This window comes from Conger conger, chromosome 3, assembly GCF_963514075.1.
Source record: "Conger conger chromosome 3, fConCon1.1, whole genome shotgun sequence".
NCBI lineage: Eukaryota > Metazoa > Chordata > Actinopteri > Anguilliformes > Congridae > Conger > Conger conger.
Genome location: NC_083762.1, coordinates 52664927 through 52680261, shown reverse-complemented (window position 1 = coordinate 52680261; position 15335 = coordinate 52664927). Strand labels below are relative to the sequence as shown.

The window sequence follows — 15335 nt, the reverse complement described above, 5'->3', positions numbered from 1 at the left end:
GGTAATGGTAACAGTGTCATGGGGACAAATACAGCTCTTTTCTGAGATAGACATCTCCCCTAAACACCCCTGTCTGGGACCTAACCTGCCTCTCGCTGACAGACGAACTGGAGGAGAAATATGCATGGGAGGGGGAAGAGGCGGCATCTGATATGTGCCATTTATTGATCCTAATACTTACACAACTTTTGATAGCATTGCAAAACTCGAAGAGAAAGCGCTTGATGTCAATGAGAAGTCGAAAGCGAGATGTCACACCCTAGCTAGTTTGCCCAATATGAGTAAATTACAAGAGAAATTGTCTCTAGGGGTTTTTAATATTATTAGTGTGCCAAAAAATGGTTTTGATCAGAACGCCAAAACATTATTTGTATCTCATTTCATCCTACTAATCCCACTGTTTCACCAAGCTACTGTGCTAAGTGTCAAATAACATTATCAACATACATTTATTGTGTTATTACTTTGATTTTGCATATTATGGCAAAAACCTATTTTCAGAAGAATGCAAGTGGATTAGTGGAAAAAGCTGATTTTGAAAAGTATTCCATGGGCTAGCCCAGCCACCGATTGAAAACATTAAACAGACAGGATATGATTTAGGGATAATAAAAATAAAAAAATTAGACGTGCTTGGGTACAGAGAGCGACAAAATGTAACTTTGTGTTCTGCATCCAAAGCGCCTTTCTTGGTGCATTGTCCCATTGGAGGTGGCACGAAATACAGTCAAGGCAGCAGCCACAAAATTCTCTATGGAGGAAAAAGCCTGATTTTATAAGGGACTTTTTAGAGGGCGGAGAAGGGCTAAGATGACCAGACATGGCTGCCAGGAGCCTGGGGAGAAGGGACAGCAGATGAGAGGACGCTGAATGAAGACTAGTAGGAGCGTATGCTATAATAACTGCCAGAAGATGGGAAGGGGCAGTGTCATTCCCAGCTTGTATGCAAGGGTTGGGGATTCTCATTTTGAATGTGGGCAGCCACAGAAATCCAGCGGAAGGTGTTAAAAGGTAGCATGTATGTAATTAGAAAGGTTGAAGAGCAGGTAGGCACACATTATGGTAAATTGTTATAGGTTTATGCAATGACTGCTAAAATCAGTTGCAACACTGATGACTTGGCAAAAAAAAAGTATGTTTGGAGTTTTGCTCTGGATAAGTTTTTGCTTTAAGTTTAAACGTAGTGTTGGTGTGTGCATAAAATTGCTATAGCATGAGTGCCTATCTTCACAGCCCATGTTCATGAAGTGGCTCAGAAGGTTAATCTGAGCTCAGGTTTTCCCTATCTAAATCCGAACCTTATCAGAACCAAAAGGTGAAACTTGTCCAAGATCAGGGCTCCAACTTCGGGACACAAATGACATACCCAGACAACAGTCTGAGCGGCTTAAGAATGACATAAGCAAACGGTCAGGGCTGTGCTTCCCAAAGCCTTCTTAACACTACGTCGTTCGTAAGTTATACCATAAGCTGTACCGTAATGTTTCAACATGTTTCCCGAAACGTTCTTAGCCAAGTATACCTTCTGTAAGTGATACTTTCGTAAGGTTGGTCTGGACCACTCTTAGCTATACCTTATCGATATTGTCAGCTCACTCCGGTAGTGGCGGCACTGTTCCGACCGCAAGCCTCTGAAATAAGCTGTTGCTCCTAGTTGCATCTCAATCTGTTAAGCAATATGTACGCTTATAATTCTACAGTTGTAGTTGGCTAATAATGTTACAATACCACATTAATGGGAATGTTTTCATGCAAAGAATAAAATTGTACATTACGATGGATGCATGTTGCACTTTATTGAACATATAATAACATTGCTTAACTGCCTTTTAAATGATATTTACACCTAGAAAAGTAAACAACTTTAGTAAGGTATACCTTTCGAGTCTTTGTAAAACGTAGAGACACCGTTAATGGGAAACGTGACCCAGCATATTTATCAAGGGTGACAAAAGTTCTGGAACCCAATGTACACTCAGTGAGCATTTCATTAGGTATTTATTTTTTGCCTGCAGAGCTGCTACTCCCTTTTTTTGTTTTTCGCACAATTCTCCGCCAACTCAAGAGACTGGTGTACATGAAAATCTCCGGAGATCAGCAGTTTCTGAGATACTCAAACCACCCTGTCTGGCACCAACAATCATGCCACAGTCAAAACCACAGATCACAAAACCCCAAAACGAAATACTGTAGTCTCTCTCAATTAATTCAAAATGACTTTTAAGTTACTATTTGAAATAACTTAACTTTTTAGCTTTTAATCTTAATTATTCATAATTATATTTAATATTTATTATTGTATTTTATGTGTATATTCAGCACACATTGGGGGAACTGCTCACTGTGTCTCTGAGTTTAAATAAAGGAAAAATGAAAAATTAATGAGCCCAGAGGTCCGTGTGCTGACTTACAGCAGGAATGCCATTTTGCAGCATGGGAGCTGTTAGCTATCCATCTCAGGAGAGAAGAAATATGAGGCCTCCAAACCACAGAGATTACAACTGACAACATAAACGCAGGGATGTGGGGAGCAGGGAAAGAGGGGAGAACAGGTAGAGTAACGGCAGGATGTGGAAAGGAGAAATAAGAAATGGGATGAGGAAGATGAGAAGAAGGAGCAATAAAAGAAAGGTGGTTCTCTGCACTGTTACTTCTGTCAGCAAGTGAAAATTACCATGAAAAACCGCCTCTAAATGAAGCCACATCTGAAACTACATGTGATCACCAGCAGCCCTTCCTCACTGTTTTTAATAAAAACGTATCACAAAAACCAGGGAGAGCAACAACCTCCCTCCCAGACATGGACACATTGGTGAGTCATTTCCAGCGAGGGCCCCCTTCATAGATAAGGCTGATACAGAAACAGGGTGGATTTTCAGGCCATAATCCTGTGGATTAGGAGGAGGTTATGCATGCAAGACCAGGCAGAACACCAAGATGTTCAACACGAGAAGAAAGGGCAAACACAGCCCTGCACCACAGCTATAGCCACATCAAAACTATAAGGCAGAAGCAAAGCATTAAGAAAAAGAGGAATAAAATTATATTCAAAGCACTGTTCATTCCAAATAAAAGAAAGTCATTCCTTAACAGTGCTGCTAACCCAAAAATGACTGAGACAGTCCTGCAATTTCAGTGAATTAGACATGATTTGCTGCAGTCATCTAACAGATAAAGACAAGCAGCATTCATAGACATTGCTGATCTGTTGAAAGGAGTGAGGCTAACAGACGCTGATGAATGGAGGAAAAGAGAGGACAGAGAAGGGGTGTGATGCAATATGGGTAATGCTGGGGCAGACAGCTGATGGAACAGGGATTATTTTCGAGCTAATATCCACTGTCTGCAGCATGCAGATAACAGAGAAATACCACACTGACTGCATCAGGGGAGTCTGCTGGCAAACCCTGGAGCTCCTAGATCACTGTGGCAACCCAAGAGAGAGACCTGGTTAAAAATTAAAGAGTCCGAAACCAACAGAGTATCAGGGACTGGTTTCGCTCACCACCATTTCAGTGCAAACATAGCAGGAGAGAACAGGGGTGAAAGGTTCCTTTTTTTTTTTTGTTAAACAAACAACCTTGAACTCCTTTTTCATTGCATCCACCCCATTTTTATAAACAGAAACCAAGATTTAGTCAAAACAAGGCTGCAGTGAAAATAAGCAGTGGCTGGCTGCCCATGCTTCAGAAGAGAGCGCAGGTTAGCCATGGATGCCCCAACATGATTAAGGTCCCCACATCAATGTGATGTGCCTGCAAGCCGCCGATCAAAAATGTGGTTATTTAAATACAAATAGAAACGGATTTTAAAAGAATTTCACATTTCGCAAAGAAAATCAACTTAACCTTCCTCTGATCAATGACTTGAAAGCTCCAACATGGCCCCTAACCCATTCTGCCATTCCTGTGCCATGAACGTTCAGGAGGCACGTGCCAGTCTCCCCTTCCCAGGTGCAATAGCTCACAGGGATGTGAATGGAAAAGAGAGATGGCAGAGTTCCATAATGTAGCTATACACTGAATGTGGACTGTATAAAAGAGGATTGTATGGGCTTTATTGAATCTGGATTTAAATGGCTAGATGGGGATCTTTGGCAGAACCCTGGCTATGAGAGGAATGTTTGGAATTTTAATTGGTTCCAGTTTGTTTTGAAACAATGCACTTTTTGCCGTTTTAAATCCTGTGGGACTTTCTGCTTTTGCAACAAAACTCAAGGCCTCAAGTTAAGCAGCTCTAAACGAAGCCTGTGATTTAAAGACCCTTTTCAGTGGAAACTTCAGTTTGGGTCATTTGGTGAAAAATCAACCAGAGGTGTAGGTGTAATTTTGCTCAAACTTTGGGTAAATGTTCTTTATATTCAATAGAAAATATGCAAAACATTAGTCACATTGGATTTGTCATTCTAGAGATATTGGCTCTTTTTCAGAAATTGATTTTTTTTTTTTTTTTTCTCCTCCCTGTCAGTAAAAGGCAGCGGCATCGCCCGTTGCAGTTTTAATCTCCAAAGAATAAATATTTGCAAACAGCTGCTGAAATATGATGGGGCATTGCATCAGAAATTACTTTCTGAATCTGATCTTACCCTTTTATATTTGAACACATTTTTTAATAGATGTTTACCTCTATGAAAGTCGCTTTCGCTTTTGCACTTGTAAGTCGCTTTGGATTAAAAGCGTCTGCCAAATGACTAAAATGTAAATGTAAATGTAAATGAAAGAATTTTAGAATGTGGTTTGATTAACCAGAATAACCAACCATTCAGGAGACAGAGGCCCTCAGATACCCATCCATCCATTATCTGAACCTGCTTATCCTGAACAGGGTCGCAGGGGAGCTGGAGCCTATCCCAGCCTACATTGGGTGAAAGGCAGGAATATACCCTGGACAGGTCGCCAGTCCATCTCAGGGCACACAGACCATTCACTCAGACACTCATACCACTCTCCAATCAGCCTAACCTGCATGTCTTTGGACTGTGGGAGGAAACCGGAGTACCCAAAGGAAACCCACATGAACACGGGGAGAACATGCAAATTCCACACAGAGTGGCCCCGGCCGACTGGGATTCGAGCCCAGGACCTCCTTGCTGTGAGCCGGCAGTGCTACCTATCCGTGCCACCCCCTCAGATACCCAAAGACATGCATCTACAGTTAGCCCATGGAGTACCAAAGCTAGATTTTTCCAGAAAATGCGGGTGCAACTTTGCCATATCCAAAGTAGAGGGTCGGGTGAAATTTCTGAAGGTACCAATATATTTAAATGACAAAACAATGCACCTCCCCCTCCCTTTGAGCTAACAAGATTTCCATTTTAATTAAAAAATTCTACTTTTGAATGCTTATACAAGTACACCTATAATATAATGAAAGTGTTTATATACGGTTAAAAGTTTATTTAATAAGTTTATACAGTTCAAGCATTTTTAATCATGAAAAAGCAGGGTTTAAGCAGGGGCTCTTTTAATGTTGTGGCTGATCGGTGTAATTAGTTTGCCGTCAAGACTTCGAGAGACTCCCATCTGCGTATTGCTATACCTAGGTACAATAGGTACGATTTTTGTGTTAAACATTGTTATAAGAGCACTGTGAATCCCTTCCTATCATTGAAAAAGGCTCACTGACATGTTGACTCACCCTCTGCCTGTGTTTATAGTCCTTAAATTCAGGTTTCAAATATGCAGTTGACGGGCCGGCACTCTGTCCCAAAACATTGTATAGCTGTACAATAATTCAAGCTCATTGGTTAAAAATTGGTTCCAATTGCCACAGCCAATGGCGTTTCAACGTCAGCACGTTCACAGAGAAGGGGTGGGGTAAACAGTGTTATGGTTTGAGCGTGTTTGTTGCCGCAATTCCTCTTAACCGTTACAAGTCCGAAATGACCTATTCTAGCATTTCCATCATACCATCCCAAACTAGGGATGAGAAAACGGTTACCATCCCATTTTGAAAAGGGTTAACCATTTAACCGATACTGCTTATGACCATTAGGGGTCTTATCTTAATGTGTTAATAGAGTAGCCTAATGACAATTTTTTTAAGCATTTTCAAAATATATTTTGGGCCATCTTAAAATTGTTTCATTTAAATGTCAACATTGTAAATCAGACAATAGCCTAATTGCCAAATTAAGGATTTACATTACATTGACATCGTGCTCACAGATGCCCAATCTGCTGCTATTGAGAACTTTGCATCAGAATTCCGTGGTCACATTCATTTCCAATATTTGCATTATATAGCATGGTCTATTTTAGGCAGGCAATCCAACAGAAACAGTGTAAATATAAAATTTTTGTACAGATACCATAGTCTGATGCAATACTTCTAATGCAATACTTTTATGCCAATGGTTTCTATACAATTTGGCTTATATTTTTATGCAACAGTAAATGTTGTCAATGCAGTTGATTTTATGATGTAGGGCAATCTTTGCGGACCTTTTAAAGCAGGGAATTTTCGCTATACATATCCGATGGAAAGGATAGGCTACTGGCCCAAAGCCAAAAATATTTTATGCCAAAAATTCTACTTGATTTTAGAAATAGCTAGCCCTGGAAAATGTAAGTAAGCTAGCTCTGGCCAACATTACTGTAGCTATAGAACACAATGCTTTAAAAAACAAGAAACAAAAAACAAAAAACGTTGGATAACTATTAGGCTAAGTAAGTTTGACTCAATCAAAAAAGTAAAAAAGTACTAGGCTAGATTTAATAAAATTACGAACAGTGGTTACACGTAATTATAGCCTTTATTTTTCAACTTGCCTACTCAGTAATGTTGCATGCAACATTTATCCAATGATGTATTGCTTTATTTGCATATATATATATATATATATATGCTACGTTCAGTTCGCCAGGAGTTTGAATTTGAGTCTTCTGTGAACCTGAATAAACAGCAACAGATTTAAAACAGATAAATTATTTGATAAATATAATAGCTTATTGCAGCACTCAATTCCCTGTGGTGTTTGCATTCTTAACCCGCTGAAATGGCCAAAGACTGCTTACTTGGACTAGCCTGACGAAAGTTATTCAGCAGCCAAAATCTTTCTTTAAATTGTCCGACTGATTCATGCATTTTGTCACTGGTGGTGAAAGCGCATTTATTTCATTAAACTGAGCTTACCATATCAGCTTCAGAAAAAAAAAAATCTGTTATCGTTTAGCAATACTTGTTAAACATGTACAACTCAGTTTCGATTAACCGTTTAAATGTTTAACCGTTCACACCCCTATGCCAAACCCTGCCCACATTCCAAAAGCACCTAGATCTTCAACTCAACACAACCTGCACCAGGGCTCCAGCTCAATACCAAAAGCCAGCGTTCTGAGGAGAGTTCCCAAGATGACCGGGTTCCCTAATCCAAGGCTAAATGCATCCCAGATGGTGCATTGTGCTATTCCAGCAGGGTCGGGGCTGTCAGGAATAATTCAGTACACAGGGAGAGCATCGTGAAAGCCCCAGCATTCTGCATTCCTCTCCAGCTCCTGGTACTGCTGGTCACGGGAGGCTACTGGGGGGATTTCTACAGATTCATCTATGTCACTCAGCTTGAAAAAGGGTTTTAAAATAGGCTACTGTACATCAGTACTTTGCTTCAATCTTCAAGAGAACCAAAAGTCAGTAGGCACTACTGAGAGCCAAATCACAATATTATAAAACACAGAATTTAACAACAACAGCCACATTCATTGATCATTTCCCCCATTAATTTTTTCACCTATGTGTACGTTATCACAGCCACCACTGTAAAGCCTAACATTGATTAAAAAAAGATTTGAGAAGAGGCAAGATGAGTCAAGTCACATCTGCAAGTGAAATTTATGTCAAATGTCAAGATTGTAAGACGCATTCTGAGATTCTTTGTTTAAGAAGTATATTACAAATAAAGCAGAGCAGAACTGAAAATAATTGGTTACAATCGCATGGAATAGACTTCTGAAAGGTCCCCCTCCTTTGCTATGAAGTCCTAAGTCTGAAAAACTATCACCACTACAGACAGATGGGAACCAAGCATCACTGGAAACCAAAGGAATGGAACTAAACTCAGTTATAGAACAGTGAAAAGCAAAAATGGTACAGTAATACATTAACTGATTTCACAAACCGCTGAGGTGAGATGGAATTCCCCAGAGGTACAGACGTTTAGGCCACTTCACCTGTGAAGCTGTGGTCCCCTTGGTCAGCAAGCTAATGGCCAGCACTCCTGCACAGACCCTCCGTTGGTTTAAAATGACAATTCAACACTGCAAGCAGAGCTGGGACCTAACAATAGTACTGTCGGCTTGTTAAGACCCTTAACACTGGCAGGAATTCCGTGCATTCCGGTCACATGTCGGGCAAACATGCCCCCCGCTCCTCTGATAACCCTTTGGGGGCAGAATTGCTTGGTGAAAATAAAATCCTCTGCAGGCTAATGGGACTTTGAACTGACTTTGAAGTTGATATGAAAGCAGCATACGGAGCTAACGAAAGGGGAATTGTGTCAACCGCAAACACCGGCTCCCATCACCCAGCCAATCACTAAATAAAGCATCAAGGTCTTGGAGGGTTTATAATTAACCAGCTCTAATGCAGGGGCAGGCAATTGTTCATGGAGGGTCAGTGTGCAACTTATACACAGTTGTTTGTTTACACCAGCTACCCTAGCTAAATAACCGTACAGTAGTAGGAGCATGGCTAGCCTGAGCAGCAAAGTGTAGCATAGTTCACTTAAGACTGTCTGGACATGAAGACAAATAAAACATTCTGAGAAGCACCTAGCCTCAATGGTCAAGGTCAGAACCTTATGGTACCGTGATCCTAACCAAGTTGCTCAAAATGTCTTCATACTATGTGCTTGATCAGGCTTAGCATATCATTTTGGTCCCAAATAGATTTCTCATAACCTTATTTTTTCGCCTACGCAATCATTTTCCTTTAATTTTCAGTATGCACGCTATATGACAGTTATGCACTGGGAAAAAAAAATGTTCTTGAGACTTTGTCTAAAAGGTTGATGTTTTACAACAACAAAAAAAGATTTTGTGATGATTAAGTCAAAATAGACTCTACATTTGGAGGCCCTGAAAGAAATCTGACTGAATAGTTTCTGTGGAGGACAGTGAAAATGCATCTGACTCCACAATCAAGTCTTTCAGTGACCAGACCCCCATGCAGGGGGGCTGGAGCCTATCCCAGCATACATTGGGCGATAGGTAGGAATACACCCTGGACAGGTCGCCAGTCCATCGCAGGGCACACACACCATTCACTCACACACTCATACCTATGGGTAATTTAGACTCTCCAATCAGCCCAACCTGCATGTCTTTGGACTGTGGGAGGAAACCGGAGAACCCGGAGGAAAACCACGCAGACACAGGGAGAACATGCAAACTCCACACAGAGAGGCCAACCGGGATTCGAACACAGGACCTCCTTGCTGCGAGGCGGCAGTGCTACCCACTGCACCATCTGTGCCACCCACTCCATGAGCATCTATATCCATAAAAATGCAAACAATATTTGCAGTAAGAAAAACTGTGTTTGAGCATTTGTAACTTTGTTTTAGTAATATTTCGAGTAATTCTCGCGTTTGGAAAACAAGCCCCCAAAAAGGGTTACCATTAAGAAGAGACCAGGACTGTTGTCAAAAGGGTTCAAGAGTAGTAACCATTGCAATTTTCAAGCTTGCGTTAAGAAAAGGGGTGAGATACTTAAGGGGTTAATGGTAGCCTAGTTGGTGAAAGCGACATGAATTTGTTTTTGTTGCGTCTTTCTCCGTTGAAAGATGAGAATTTAGAAAAAATAATAGGCCTAAGCACTTAATATACGTGTCCAACCCCCGACCAAAGAGACATATTTCTTCAAAAACAAACATAAGAGTATGGTTCAGAAAGCTTAGAAACAAGGTTATCCACAATTTCAATACTTTTGTAGGGGACTGTAACACTTTTTGCAAATTTAGGTTTAAGGACCAATAAAATCACCTAATTTGCACATATTTATTTTGGACCAAAAGTATTGAAATTGTGAATAACCTTGTTTACGTTTCTGATAAGAGAAGTATACTGTTACGTTCGTTGTTGAAGAAATGTATGTCTTAGGTAGGGTGGGGGTCCAACATGAGTCAACTTTGAGGGCCCTTGTCTCCGAATTGGTTGTTTATTCTAGTGAAGCAAATTATATACTAACACTCACATATTAACATGTATAAAACCTTTTATCCTAATGTAAAAGGGTGATGTTAGAAAGGGATTCATTTCTGACAGAATGCGCCATAAGCAACTGAGGATTTTTGTGCATAAGGATAAGCAACTACATTTAAAAACCACTAGCTTTGGACACAAATAATTAATTAGGCTGCAAATGAATATGTAACAGCCCAATTAACACAGCAATAGAGACAAACAAACTGGCTCAAGCCTAACCTCTGCTGTTCAAATTAGCAATTTACAAACCAAACGTTACCGCGTCTAGTGGAAGGTCCGCAGCGATACCAGCACACCTGGTTAAAATTATGCACTTAATGACTAAGGTCTAATATACGTTAGCGAGTCTAATATATTGCAATGTTGTAATCTAATATATTGTTATATTGTATTGTAATTAATATATCGTTTTATGGTTGTCGATGACATCACACAACAGGAAATAAGATAAGATAAGGAGAACAGCGAGAAACCAGCAAGGAAATCCTGCTTTTTAAAATACTCATCTCCTAATAATAACAACATGAACATAATTTATGAACACAAGTCATTCAGCCAAGCAAAGTTCACGCAGACCATATTCCACACTACAAAAACATTAACTGTGAATGTGCAATCCATTATTTTTTTGTGGGGAAAAAAAACCATTATATATAAATAACAAAGAAATCAAACTCATCAACTATGTTAATATGAATGACTGGTTGTTTTCTGGGATCTAGCCCGTTATGCACTTACTCGGCCTAACTATGAGAAAGACAAAATGGATGCATCATATTTATTCATAATAATATACCACCATTTAGTGCGGAGCCGTTTAAACAGAGTAGGCTACATTGTAATCGAAGGGAACAATGCCAGCAAGTCGGCTAATTTCATAGTTAGCAGATGGAAAACACAGGCTACCAATCATGCCAGTCTGCAAAGAGTCAGCCTGCGAATGGCACAGATCCCCAGCATGGATCATGAAGTTACGAGAAGAACCTTATAGAGTAGGTCATAGGGAAACTGGGGTCATGTTTAAACATAACAGCCATCTTGACTGTTTATATCATCCTACATTCAACTCAACCACCCACCTCACCCTCCAATGATTAACTATATCAACGCGAGGCAGGCATCACTCTTGAGAATCTGAATGACTAGCAGGTTGAGTCTCCAGCAATTGGTGCCTTTTTGTAATTTGTAACATTATCTGTGAAGAGCATTTTATGACCTGCACAAGATCCACCATGTAGCGTTATATACATTGCAAACATGCGCAGAAACGACGCATATTCCACTCATTCTATAGCTGTGAATCGCAGGAAGGAATTTACCGCTCAGGCATCCTGCCGGGAAAGGCCGTCTAAGCGCAAACAGAATGAGTGAAACTGCTGAACTGACAGATAGGCAAAATGTAGGTGTACTGAAAATGGTAGTCATTATAAGACCTGTAAGTGACAATCACACACGCGCGCGCGGGGGGCGCTTTGATAACATGATGCCTGCTATGGCGCCGTTACGCTTTATGGATATTTGAACGAAAGTAAAGTTTACCTTGGTAATGAGGAGCGGTTCGTGGTGCTCCCGACCTCCTCTGAGAGTAAAACCCCATGGCGCTCCTCCAGTGAGGAGAACATCCACCAGTCTCCATCCTTCGCTGTCTCCGACCCTCCGTTCCAAAGTTCCTAATACTTCCACTCCTTCGTGAAGGATTCCATGCGCAGGTCTGCAATCTTTCCCCGTGTATCTGAGGTCGGTACTATGACCAGCGGCATCCATGATGTTAAAGCCACTTTAAACCTTGCGAAAAGCAGGTGTCATTTGTGGAACAATGGAAGTAAAACTATATATAGAAAAACTGAATGCAGATCCCACTCTCAACTTTCTTTATTCTCTCGGGGGAAATAACATACAGAGCTCGCTAACTAGCAGTTGTTGCCTTTGTTATAAAACACCTCCACACGCATAGCTAATGCTGTTAATCACAGAGAATTAAACGCAGCATATTGCCGACATGCAAGAGTAAATAAACTTGAAGCTTTCAAACTGCCACAGTCGTTTAGGACCCGCATTCAAGTAAACCTAGCTAGCATGCTTGTTAATTACCAAATTCTGAGGACTCTTTTCACTCAGCCGGTTAGTTTAAGCTGCTCTTCGTTTTCTTACTGTTGCTTGCTAGCTGTAAATTCAACAGCATTGAAAGGTAGACAAGTAACGTATGCCAAGTCACGTTAACTAGCTAACGTTAGCTATTTATTTTTCCATTTAATCGTTCACTAGGCTACACGGTGAAGTAATTTAACAAGCTATAAAAAAAGCCAACAGGTTCAGATTCATCCCAGAATGGCAGTTAAGATACGGCCACTTAGTTTTAGTAAATGTTTCATATAGCAGGCAATGATGAAATTCTTCATCCTTAAACGAAGTGATCTCACTTTCAAAAATATTTTGTAGCAAGCAAGCTAACAAGTTAGCTAGCTCAGTAGCTGTTATCAACAGGCGGAATTAGTTTCTCGTCGCAGAAGAGCTTGGTTGGAGTTTATTCTCTGATGCTGTACAATTCCACTGCAGGTTTGCCATTGCTATTTGAGCACGGAGTTCGCATGTTTTCTCCGGTAATAAATCCTTATTTTGAGACTCATAAATGGCTAGAGACTGTGAGACGCGCAACTAAACGGTGTAGTTCTCCCAGCTCCCAGGGAGATCTGCTTTGAATTACATCGCCTAAAGCACGCTATCCGACAGGCAAGTTAGCCAACTAAGCTAGCTACCTACCTGAATTGGCCAGCAGAGGCGCTTAAAATCAATCCACAATGCACTTTAGGGATTAACCTACTGTAAATAAGTGTGATTCTGTTGCGTGGAAATAAACAGAATATGCTTAAATATATTGAACGGGTACAAAATTATTATTAATCAGTCCATAGGTTTTGCATGGTGCATAGCAGTGGTCTCAATGGTGCCATGGCCAGCTACTGGTTTTTATTCCAGTGTCAGATCTTGATTATAGAATTAGTTCAATTATTTGCTTTAGGATTGTAATTCACATTCATTATCACACTTTCCAGCATGTGTCCGTGCAAACAGTAGATTAACCTACTTGACCTTCAGCTAAATGAGACTAAATTATCGGACCTAGTAAAGGCCTATAACAGGGGTCTCCAATCTTATCCAGAAAGGGCCGGTGTGTGTGCAGGTTGTTGTTTTAGCACAGGACTAAGACAGCTGATTCTACTCATCTAGGTCTTGATTAAAGACCACGATTAGTTCATTAGTATAATCAGGTGTGTTACTGCTGGGTTAAAACAAAAACCTGCACCCACGCCGGCCCTTTTAGGATAAGATTGGAGACCCCTGGCCTATAAACTACATTCTCATTTTGAGTCGTATTATTGAACTTGATTAGACTTGAGACTGAGAGCATGCTGCTGTAGATAGGCCAATAGTAGGCCTAAGTCAATTATGGCTATTATTTTGTTCTCTCAAATTAAACCAGTTGCAGCCTACGCAAGAAGGGCCGACCACTTTCATGATTTTTGCCAACTTCTCCATTTATTTCATTAGCTCAATCATATCTTGATCTGGCATTTGTATTTATCACCAACCGGAGGCGCTGCCTTCAATACTCTACACTCAATTCTCTTCTCAATGCACTATATCCTAAATATATTACTGTCTTAAGTACAGGTGTGAACCAGTGCTGTTTATTAGAGCTGTCAGAAAACTAAAGTTAAGGTAACCGCTTGGAACAGGAGTGGTACACGCCTGCGTTAAACCAGCTGTTGCAGCGCCATCGGGTAGCATATATATAGCTACGACAATGGCGCCCACTACTGCTGAACTAGACTAAATCACCAAAAAAATGGATTCTTCTATATGTCAAAAATAGAGGCTTGTCAATGTTTGGTAAAAGAGAGCTATCGTGTGGTACACAGGACCTATTCATGAGGCGGTGAAATTAAGTTTTAGGTTTATCAAATGAAGCATCCTCCATGCAAAAAAATCTGCTCTATTACACGGGGCCATTACACGAGGATATCTGTTACAACTGATGACTGTTACACTAAACCATTACACTGATAATACGATTCCATTACATATTTTCTATTGCATTAGTCCAGCGAGCAAGCATACAGTGCCTCATTAGTGGCTCGTTTTCGACCCGTTTTGCTAATCAGCCTGACAGTAGTCTGGTAGTCAGGCGAAACATTCGAGATAAGGATCAGCTGTTAAGAAAACATACAGTAAAAGTTTTGGTCAATAATCGTGCCGATAGTGGGCCACTGTAGTATCAATATACAGTACATACATACATACAGTAGTGGGCAAAAATGTTGGCACCCCTCGTCAAAAAGTATTTTACAATTAATATCTAAGTGTACAGAAGCGAACCTGACCTCTAAATGGTACAACGTTAAACATTACACATTTCTTCAAATTTTAAAGCAAGATTACTTTTTATTTTAATTTTTTACAGTTTCAAAATAATAAAATAGTTTGGCAACCCTGTCGGTTAGTACTTTGTAACTCCTCCTCCGGTAACTATAACAGCTTGTAATAGTTCCTATAGCCAGCTATGGGTCCTTCAATTCTCGCTTTTGGAATTCTTCTTCCTTTCAGAACACTTCTAGCTCAGAAATATTCTTTGGCCTCCTTGCATGTACAGCATGTTTGAGATATCTGCACATAATTTCAATAACATTCAAGTCTGGGGACTGTGGTGGCAATTCCAAAACCTTCATCCATCTTTCCTGGAGGTACTTCATGATTGATTTAAAGGTATGCTTTGGGTAATTATCAACTTCAATGTCTGGACTAACCTTTGAGCATTAGCCTCTAGAATTTCTTGATATTTGGTGGAATCCATTCTTCCTTCCACTCGCACAATATTTTCTGTGCCCCAGCTGCCACACAACCCCAAAGCATAATGGATCCATGTCCATGCTTCAGTTGACAAGGTGTTCTTCTCAACTAAGGCTTCACCCTTTTTTCTCCAAACATTCAATTTTGGTTTCGTCAGTCCAAACCACATTGTTCCAAAAGGCTTCAGGCTTCTCAATGTTTTCATTTGCATACTTCAGACACTTAATTTTGTTTTGACGTTGTTCTTTCTGGCAACTCTGCCATATAGGTCTTTGTTGTTAAAAG

The 15335-nt window shown here is 40.4% G+C and overlaps 1 protein-coding gene across 1 annotated transcript in view; it reads right to left on the bottom strand.

The window, feature by feature from the left end:
* The window catches only part of LOC133123482 (protein Shroom2-like), a 48623-nt gene extending 35514 nt beyond the window's left edge, over window positions 1–13109 (bottom strand). Inside the window, exon 1 of the mRNA XM_061233950.1 lies at window positions 11742–13109. Coding sequence (XP_061089934.1) covers window positions 11742–11966 — 225 coding nt within the window. The 5' untranslated portion in view covers window positions 11967–13109. The remainder of the gene's footprint in view (window positions 1–11741) is intronic.
* Between the last annotated feature and the right edge of the window lie 2226 nt (window positions 13110–15335).